The 9,749-nt window shown below is 41.4% G+C and overlaps 1 protein-coding gene across 1 annotated transcript; it reads left to right on the top strand.

The window, feature by feature from the left end:
* Positions 1–9,474, top strand: smyd5 (SMYD family member 5). Its single transcript, XM_026146529.2, has 13 exons — positions 1–158; positions 1,459–1,567; positions 1,771–1,910; positions 3,484–3,605; positions 3,691–3,760; positions 4,313–4,417; positions 4,633–4,695; positions 6,368–6,438; positions 6,532–6,638; positions 6,829–6,885; positions 7,023–7,117; positions 7,564–7,634; positions 8,082–9,474. Exons 1-13 carry the CDS (start codon positions 66–68, stop codon positions 8,230–8,232), a joined length of 1,254 nt encoding a protein of 417 aa, XP_026002314.1. The 5' UTR covers positions 1–65; the 3' UTR covers positions 8,233–9,474.
* The last annotated feature ends 275 nt before the right edge of the window (positions 9,475–9,749 follow it).

Below are 9,749 nucleotides of genomic sequence, written 5' to 3'. Positions count from 1 at the left end.
AGAGGTCGCTGCCGCCTGTCTCACAGATAAAACGTCAACGTCAGAGTTGAAAGGTCGTCTGAAACATGGCTGCTCCCGTGGATGACATGTTTTCCTTCTGCGTGGACCCCGGCAAAGTGTCCAGCTGTGTGGAAGTCAGATTTATCGACAATGTCAAGGTCAGAGTTGTCCGTGATTTTCATATTAAATGGATTTAGAAGAAATCTGCGGCTGAACACAGATTTAAAGCGGCGGTGCTGTAGTCGCATGTCGGCTGTCAGTGCGGATCACAGCCAGGCACGACTGGCTGATGTATGACACACAGTGGAGATTGAATGATTGTCTAAATCCTCCATGAAGGGTTTGATTTCTATGTTGCCTTCAGGAAAATTTAGGACAGCAGCTTCCAGAGACCAAAGCTTAGCTCGCTAATATCACAGTATAAGAACTACTAGCTGAAAATTACCCCTACTATTCATGTCCACTAATAATAATAACTGTGATAGAGTGCTAACAAGTTCACGTCTTTAACTTGGTCTTTCTGTGCGTGTGTGTTTTTTTTTTTCTCCTCTTCTTCTTCTTTTAAGGAAATTCTTAAATAGACAAATGTAATCAGTTCTCTTGACACGTGATGTTGCAGGCATCATGACGTTTTCCACAGCTTTCAGGTCACATCATCTGTGAATGAGAATGGAGCCCCTGGTGGACCTGCCTTCTCTGGTGTTCTCTGGAGGATGACAGCCTGTGAGCACAGGTCCCGCTAAACCATGTTGGGCTCTCATGGAGTCTTTTTATGGCACTTTAGTCAGTAACATGCACAGAATAGCCCTTGGGGGTCATTTTGTAGGCCTCTTCCATCGCTCCTCCTGTCCCTCCTTGCACAAAGAAGCAGTTTCTGGTCCGCTTTTCATTTGATGACCTTCTACGCCCTGTCCAGCTCACCTACTGTAACAGCCAGATATCTATCTATCTATCTATCTATCTATCTAGAGATATCTCTCAGACACACAAAATTGAATGAATTTCTGTAGGACAAGCTAGAAAGGGCACTTCTGCCATCTCTTCTTTACTTTGTTACTCTTCATTAATCAGCTGTTATAAATGCAAATACCAGTGGATTGTTAATATAGTCGCATTAATAAACTGAGTGGACTCTAAATGGTGGTGCTTGTTTTTTAAGTGGTCTGTCTGGACTGAATGCAGCAGTATGTTATTCCTCCTCCTTACAGTTTTTACTCATGTTGATTGGTTGATGTGTGATTGGTGGATGAAAAAATGAAAACAACAACTTACAATTTCTGGGGAAAAACATGTTTGGGCTGCAGCAAGTTATGAGTTTTCTTAAACATAGTGATTAAGAAATGAATCATTTTAGGTCCCACTGTGATTTACATTTTAATTTCTTGTAAAATGTTCATAGTCTATAACTTTTCTGTAGTGACTGAAGGCTGCAGTAACAGTTAGTTATTCATGTTACAGGGCAAGGGTCTCTTTGCCAAAAGGAGCATAAAGAAGGGAGAAACCATTTTCATTGAGCGGCCTCTCGTCTCTGCCCAATTCCTGTGGAACACTTTGTATAAATATAAAGGTGAGATGTTTGATGCACATATAGAGAAGCACTTATAAGACTTATAATTGCATCTTTTCATTGATTATTGAGGTTTTGGACTAACTGGACAAAATAATCTGCATGTATACTGCATGTGGATCTACAATGAAACTTATCATCTCAATGCTGCCCTGCTGTGATGTCATCTCTGTTCACCGGCTCTACCATCATGCCCCCTACAGCCTGTGAATACTGCTTACGTGCTTTGGAGACTGCAGAGGGGAATGCGAGAAGACTTAGCGGCATCCCTGGACTCAGCCTTCCTCATCCTGAGCTGTGCCGTGTACGCCCAGAACAGCATCAAGCATGCCCTCAGTGCCAGGTAAATCTATTTTAGTACAGTCCACTACCAAAAAGTATAACTTGCAATTTTTTGTGAAAGTAAAACCCTCACAGCAACTGGTGAGGTCAATATAAGATACAAAACATTGATTTTAACCTGGCAGTGGTTAAGGAAGAGCTTCAGCTACATCAATGGTGGTTGCTTGCTAATCAATCTTTAGAGGCCACTACTAACACCCAGTCAATAAGCCAAGCTAAGGTCACATGAAAATGTAAATACATGCCCCCCCCCCATTACTAGAAGAGCATACATTTAATCCTCTTTTGCAGTAGAGGATCAATGCCTGTTCGAGAAAGGGCTTGGTTATTATTTGGATGCGAGAATTTGACCACAAAAACTAAAAATTCACCAAAGGATGAGTCAAAAATACAAAAATGGAGGGTTTTTGAATGGTGTAGTTGGAGCACAGATTTGAATCTCTTAAGCGATAGAGCTGAGGAGTCCCGAGCACTTAATGCTGATCATGTCATTAATCTGTATGGGGGTGGTCACCTTGGAGGACAGAAGACAGATTGTAGTAACGTCACTTTTATATGACTTTGAATGTGGAAAGGTTTTTGGTGGCAGGTGGGTTGGTCTATTTCAGAAAGTGCTGATCTACTGGAATTTGCCCAGACAACCTTCTCTAGGCTTTACAGAGACTGGAAGCAAATGGGCTTCGGCAGCAGAAGACCACACTGGGTACCACTCAGGAAACTAAAGTTACAGTTTGAACAACAGAAGATTAGTCTGAGTCTCGGTTTCTGTTGAGGCATACAGATTGTAGCGTCACAATTTGGTATAAATGACATGAAAGCACGGATGCATCCGTATTACATTTAACAATTTAGGCTGCTGGTGAGGGTGTAATGGTGTTGGTGGTATGTTATGGCATTCCTTGAGCCCCTGAGTGTTGTTGCTGACCATGTCCAACCCCCTGTATGACCACAGTGCACCTTTTTAATCTTTACCACAAAGAGTTCAGGCAGTTTTGAGGCAAAAGGGAGTCTATCCCAGTACTAGCAAGGCGTACCTAATAAAGTGGCAAATGAGCCTGTACAGTACCTGCAACAAGCAAACAGGCAGGCAACGCTTAGACTGTATTAAAGTGAACTAAACATAATTTCATGCCGTTCTGCTTTGGGGCTTTTGAAGCGCTACACCTTCACTTTTAATGCTCACTGCTTTCTCAGTATAACCGAGTGCTGGATGCAGATTTATCAGATCTGCTTTTCAGAATGGATGATGATGATGTTCCAGAAATGCTTTATGTCCTTTATTAACTTCAAAACTGGCTCCAGTAAATTTCATTCTCCAGAAAGTCATAACTTTCCTGATTTCTCCAAAGGAAACTTAAACTCATAAATGGGGATTAAAGAGTTCGGTGATGAATTTATCCCCGGAGTCACTGCGAACTTGGTAAAAGCAGTGATTTAAAAACACGAAGCCATAGTGCTTTACTCAGCCCCGCAGATTCAAGAAATTATAAACCATAAACCCAGTTTCCTCATTAGTTTAACATTTCGAATGTTTTTGTTTGGGGTCAATCCCCCGGCCTCTGCTCCCTCTGTAGGTGATGTACTGCAGCAGCGAGTGTCGACAGGCAGCGGCAGATCAGTACCATCAGGCTCTGTGTCTGGGTCCTTCTGAAGAAGATCCTGATCACCCCATCAACAAGCTCAAAGATGCATGGAGGTGAGGAAGCATTTTAAAAACGTTCATCTTCTGGGAGCGCTGACTTTCTAATTCACCCCAATAACCTACTGCTGCTTTCTTTCAGGAGTATGCATTATCCCCCTGAGACCTCCAGCATCATGCTTATGGCCAAAATGGTAGCTATGGTAAAACAGGTGAGACTTTTGATTTACAGCTTTGAAAATATTCAAGTGTTTGTACTTATGCTCAGTATTAGAGATGTAATACAAACGCTTCTCTGTAAAGGAACATGATATGCTGCACCTGATTAGATTTTCCTTTTTTTAAAAAAAACTCTGTGTTGCTAATGTTTCACTTTTAAATGAAACTATATGAAATTATTGCTGGCTTGAAATGAACTTTGCTGCGATTCAGGTGCTGTAAACAAGAAAAGCTACATGTTAACTTTTGAAAGGTCACAGGGTCACTAGACTAATGTTTGCAGACTTTCCTCTTTTCACCAGACTGACAGAAAACAAATCACAGTGTGATGTATGTATTCATTTTAAAAGTCCTGGTTATTAGTTTCTGAAAACTCTAAAAAGTGTTGACTTCTGTTATAGGATGTTAAGATTACTCGTGCAGGTTTGAATGAGTACTATCGTTTAACCCTTTCAAAAAACACCCCCAAAAACAAACCATGCAAAACACAAGTAGGTGTGTGGGAGATATTCAGTAAGTCACAAAACATTATTTATGTTTTCCAGGCCAAAGATAAAGCACACTTGCAGAAGCTGTTTACTCACTTCTGCAGCCGGACAGCCAACGAGGAAGAGGAGATCGCCCATAAGCTCCTAGGAGAACAGTTCAGAGTGAGTTACCTTCTTCTTATTTCTGCCTGACGTGTGAATTCATTGAGGTACAAAAAGTCAAAAGTTCAAATTCAAACACAGTGTCATGCTGTTATGGTGATCTTAGCTCTTCACAGCTCGAGTAAGCAACACACGCCAGGCGTCAAACATACAAGTGATGTGTATTTTCTGTTATGTAAAATATTACATGAAGTTATTTCAACGTCTTTTTGTAGGGGCAGTTGGCCTTGCTGCACAGCCTTTTTACAGAAGCACTTTATGACGACCGTCTCGGCCGGGTAAGTATGTTCTGTGAAGCCACAGCACACGTTGTTTCCTCTTGTTTTCAATCCAGCGTTCATTCATTTTTTTAGAGAATGCTGCCAAAAATATCACAGAAAGCGGTTGTTGCTCGAGACAGCTAATTAAAGCTGCTCACTGGTGGAATTAGAGCTGACAGCTCTGATTTATTTGGCCGCCTTTGCCTCCTTAATATTGTTCGACCTATTAAATCATTTTTACAGGTTATTTATTTAATTATTTTTTTGAACACATGAAAACCTAGTGCCCAGTGACTGTAATCATTATTATCTCACTTGGCAATCACAGGAAAATTGAGAAAAATGCCCTCACATGCTCCCAGAGCCCAGTATTGGTCCAGATGATGATGCTGGACAATACTTCAGCTGCTTAAGATATATGGATATTTTATTTAAGCTATAGGACAAGAAAATACTATTTATATCCTTGTAGTCTGATGTGGCACAAACACTTTCACCATAATACGATGCCAGTGTGCAGTACTGCCCGCCTTCATACTTGGCGAGACAATCCCATTCGCTTACAAGTTTTCCTGCAACACTGAGACACAACAGTGGTCCAACATTAAATAATAATAGTACATTAATTTGTGGAAACGACAAAAAGAGAAAGTAATGAACTATAAATACCTGCCTGTGTTTTTGGGTTCAAAATGTCTCAAAAGAACATGACAACAGTTTCAGCATGAAACGGCTCGTTTTCTGTTTAGACTTCATAATGAAATGCATAAAATAGTTTTGATACGCTTCCTCACGATTGACCTTTTTGCAGCTTTCCTTCTTGGCTTTAGCCAGAGCAGATTTGTTCCTTTCAACCAGCTTATTTGTCACAAATCTTCAATGACCATAGCATGGATAATCCTCCTGATGATTTACAGAATAGAATCAACTCTTTTATTGAATATGACCTGAAATGATAAAGCCCAACGTGTTTGCAGAGGTAGAAACAGAATGCTGTTTTTCACTTCTACAGGATCAGAAGTCCTTTTTTTGCAACCACAGCTGTCGCCATCTGTTAGCTTTGAGATAGAATGCAGGTTCAAGGCGCTTCCTGGGTTTGGCTTAACTTTTGCACCTTGAAGCTACCTTCATGTCTTTATACCGTCTTTGTTTGCGGCCTTTGTAAGAACTGTGAAGCTCCATGTTCACTATTGGTCATATGGAGCAAACCCTTCCCTGTACAGGTAAATAATGCCATAGCAACAGAGTTAGGCTGGAAGAAAAGAACGTACTACTTGGTTTAGCAAGTTGATGGTTGAACTTTATCAAAAACAAGTAAATAAAACCATGTCCTTCACCCTACTTGTATGATATGAGTCAGTTTGCTTAGTTTAAAGAAAAAGACTTAAATTATGATTACGTCATAATTTCTGAGTAATCAAAATCTGGTTTATTCCAACAGACGCTCAGACTTTTTCTGGGAATTCTGTTCTTTGATCGCAGCTTGTCAAATGTGAGGGGTTTCTTCTTCTCCTCATTATAATTGTTTGTATTAGTTACCTTGGGCTTGAAGTGAAAATCTGACTGCTCTATTTTCTTACAGTTTCTTTGATTTGTATAATCAAAGAGGAAAAAAATGTATTAATTACCAAAAGAGTTACTAATTTGCCAGCTCCCTGCGTGGATGATTAACGGTGTGACTGTATTGCAGTGGTTTGTCCCTGAGGGTTTCCGTTCTCTGTTTGCTTTGGTGGGGACCAACGGACAAGGCATTGGCACCAGGTAAATATCACTGCAACCTTTAACCAGCTTAACACTGGGGCTCAATATGGTTCTAACACTCCACTGTCTTTATGTTCTGTTATCCAAACGTAGCTCTCTGAGCCAGTGGGTTCATGCCTGCGATGCACTTGAGCTTCCTGCCCAGCAGAGGGAGCATTTGGACTCTTTTATTGACCAGCTGTACAAGGACATTGAAAAAGGTCAGTTTTATCTCAGTATTGCAGTATTTTCTACAATAAATTCTTTTTGTCTCAACTGAGCAGATTTGCGACGGCTGAATTGTCTGAGTTAGTTTGTATATGTGTGTTGACCAATGCTGTGGTTGTTACATAAACCCGTGCGTATCCAAGCAAAGGTCAGAAATATGCATAATTTGTCTGTTCTGTGCAGAAACCGGAGACTTTCTAAACTGCGAGGGGTCTGGACTCTTTCTGCTTCAAAGCTCATGTAAGTGCTGATGATGTCTCTCTTATGAAAACTGTTACTTCAGATTAAAGATGCTGTTGGTCTGGGCTAAAAGGCCGTATGATAACCTCCCCTGACACACACACACACACAACCATATGCTTCTTTGACCTCTGCAGGTAACCACAGCTGCATACCCAACGCAGAGGTGTCGTTCCCCGACAACAATTTCCTCCTTCACCTCAGTGCCCTCTGTGACATCAACCAGGGAGAGGTGAGCTGACACGTCTGGGTTTTGAGTGATAAATTCTGGCCTGAAATAGACTGCACAGAACACTTGTGTGCCCCCTTGTCAGGGGGCATTAGAAGGCTGAGACTTTAAGGATTGGAGCGGGTTAGTCAAGCTGTCAGAAAGATTGAGAAGCCTTGCATCCGCGCGGCACAGTAATGTCACAGCGGCCGTGCTACTTTCACAGCAAAGATCTCCTTTGAATGCTGGCGAAGACTGAAGCGTTTTGTACCAGGAGAGCGAGAGAGCAGGGCAGAGCGACCTCCTGCATGATGAAGCGACGGCATTTTGGGAAAATGTTTTGTGCAAAATCTGGAAAAATTGCAATACGAGTAGTTTGTAACTGTTATGGTACAGTAATATTATATTGATGTTGGGATTCTTCAGCCAGTTCAGGAGCGTGTATGTGTGTGTGTCTTTTCCATCTTCAGGAGATTTGCATCAGTTATTTGGACTGCTGTCAGCGGGACCGAAGCCGACATAGCAGACATAAGATTCTGAGGTAAACATCTGTAATCCCTGGGATACTTCACTTGAATGGGGTCATACTCTTATGAATTCCATCAGGATCAATAAAAAGCCTTCCAGGCAATAATAGGATGTCTCGAAGCAGATAGGCTAGTGGGTCTGATGGTTACTCCTGTGCTCACTCTGCTCATTGATTAGCATGATCCAACAGCTTTTTTTTTCTTTGCAAGTTTCTGAGATGCATGATGGTGTTAGAGCATCCTGTGTTAATTCTCAGTCTCGAGAAGGTGTCGTTTCATTACAGGATGGTGTTGTGGTCCGGAAGTATTAATTACAGTGTTGAACAGTCGGTTGCTTTTGTGCACAGAAGCCACTTAAAAAGCCAAGATTTTCTTAACAGCAAAGTGCAGAATGGTTCTAATTAAAAAGAGCTGTTATCAGAGGTGCAAACAATGTGACCAGTGGGACACTTTCTTCACAGGGAGAACTACCTGTTTGTCTGCTCGTGTCCAAAGTGCGTTTCCCAGATGGATGAATTGGATGTGACATCCGAGGAGGAAGAGGAAGAAGAAGGTGTGGCAGAAGGTGAAACAGAGGGAGATGAGATGGAAGATGAGATGACAGATGTCTGATGAAAGACTTGACCATATTGTTCTCAGCCGCCTCCCATTCCTGCCACCACGCTCAGCACCCATGAAGCCCGGAAGATTTAACGACCAGTCCAGACTATGATCTGCATTTCACTGGTGTCTCAATGTGTGTCGAAAATGGCCTGTTGGCACACAGCGCTTATTTTAGAGATCAGTCACAGAAATTGTGTGATGTACGCCTGTGTGTGTGTAAGACTGATGTTTGTTCTTTTTTTCACTTCAGCACACTGGTGGTTTACAGTGGAACAAAGAAAGTGCGTGCCATTCAAACACATGGGGACTTAAAACTGTCAAATTGATGTTTTGGAGCTCCTTTTAAAATTATTTGAACTGCACGGTGATGGCTTTTTATTAAGTGTTGAGTGAATAATGCTTGGCTAATTGTGCAAGCAGCAGTAGTGTAACATGAATATTTCCTGGATTTCTGGTTGTCCACAGGGAGGCAGAGAGAGAAGCCAGCGAGGGAACTCTCTCAAGCTATTTTATATGGACAACTTGTAAAAATACTACTACTCTCCAAGGATAACTATACCCAATCCCAAATATTCGTTCTACTTGAAGAAAAACGAGTAAAGATTGAAACCTTTTAGTTTTCTGGCATCACTCCAAATCAATACAAAGTTTTTCTGGGTGGTCACCTTTGTCCTTGGATTGCAATCCTGAAGTAGGTGATCTATTCCAAGGTGAAAATCTACCATCCTCAGGATGCAAGAGGCACATATTGCTGCCCTCACAATCAGCAGGTCTACACACACACACACACTGGAGAGTTAGAGAGCACTTGTAAAACCATCATCAAAACACCAAATGATGGGATGCCGTTTGGAAGAATGGCTTATTTTCCTCCAGCAGATTTCCAGGAAGCTGGAGAATTGAACTGGAGTTCTGGCAAACATTCATTATCTGTTGTTGTCAGCACCGCTGTCACAATAGAAGTTTCATTCACCACCGATGTATACAGTAAGAGGATAAGAGCAGCTTTAGCACAAGGTCAGGTCTATATCCTATAGTGTAGGTATTTTGTCTGTAATCCGTTGTGTTGGGAGTAAAGAGCCAAAGAAAAACTGTTAAAATTGGCGTTTGCAATGTGTTTGACATGTAAGTTCACTTAATGTAACATTTGTTTCTAAAGACTCTTAAAGAAAACAAAGCAGTTCAGCAAAAGTCAGTTGGTTCATAGGTGCTTCTGTTTTACCTAATATATGTTTCTTACATGACTATGCATACAGTGTTGTTCAGGCTTTTTATTTATAGGCCTAATTACAGCCTTGTCATATGGGAGACATCCAGCCGGTGAATATATAGTTTGGTTTCCACCTCTTGATCTATTGGGTTGAGTTAAACCTTACTTAATGCATTATGGAGACCTTGAGTGGAAAATTGCTTTGTCAGTAACTGTTTGCCCTTTGTTGAGAACTGTATTTCAGACCACGGTTCCATATGAGTGAAATCGCTGCTGCTGCTGTACGTGAATCAATATTACAACAATGACTGTAATC

This window comes from Astatotilapia calliptera, chromosome 2 (genome assembly GCF_964374335.1).
Source record: "Astatotilapia calliptera chromosome 2, fAstCal68.1, whole genome shotgun sequence".
NCBI lineage: Eukaryota > Metazoa > Chordata > Actinopteri > Cichliformes > Cichlidae > Astatotilapia > Astatotilapia calliptera.
The sequence above is the reverse complement of the archived record's forward strand: the minus strand, read 5'-3'. Positions and strand labels throughout refer to the sequence as shown.

What these genes read in the sequence shown, in the direction of transcription:
- smyd5 (XM_026146529.2), top strand. Translation starts at nt 66, where the DNA reads ATGGCTGCTCCCGTGGATGACATGTTTTCCTTCTGCGTGGACCCCGGC. An exon ending in AAGCTCAAAGATGCATGGAG is followed by an intron (nt 3,606 to 3,690) that starts GTGAGGAAGCAT and finishes GCTTTCTTTCAG; the next exon opens with GAGTATGCATTATCCCCCTG. An exon ending in GTACAAGGACATTGAAAAAG is followed by an intron (nt 6,639 to 6,828) that starts GTCAGTTTTATC and finishes TGTTCTGTGCAG; the next exon opens with AAACCGGAGACTTTCTAAAC.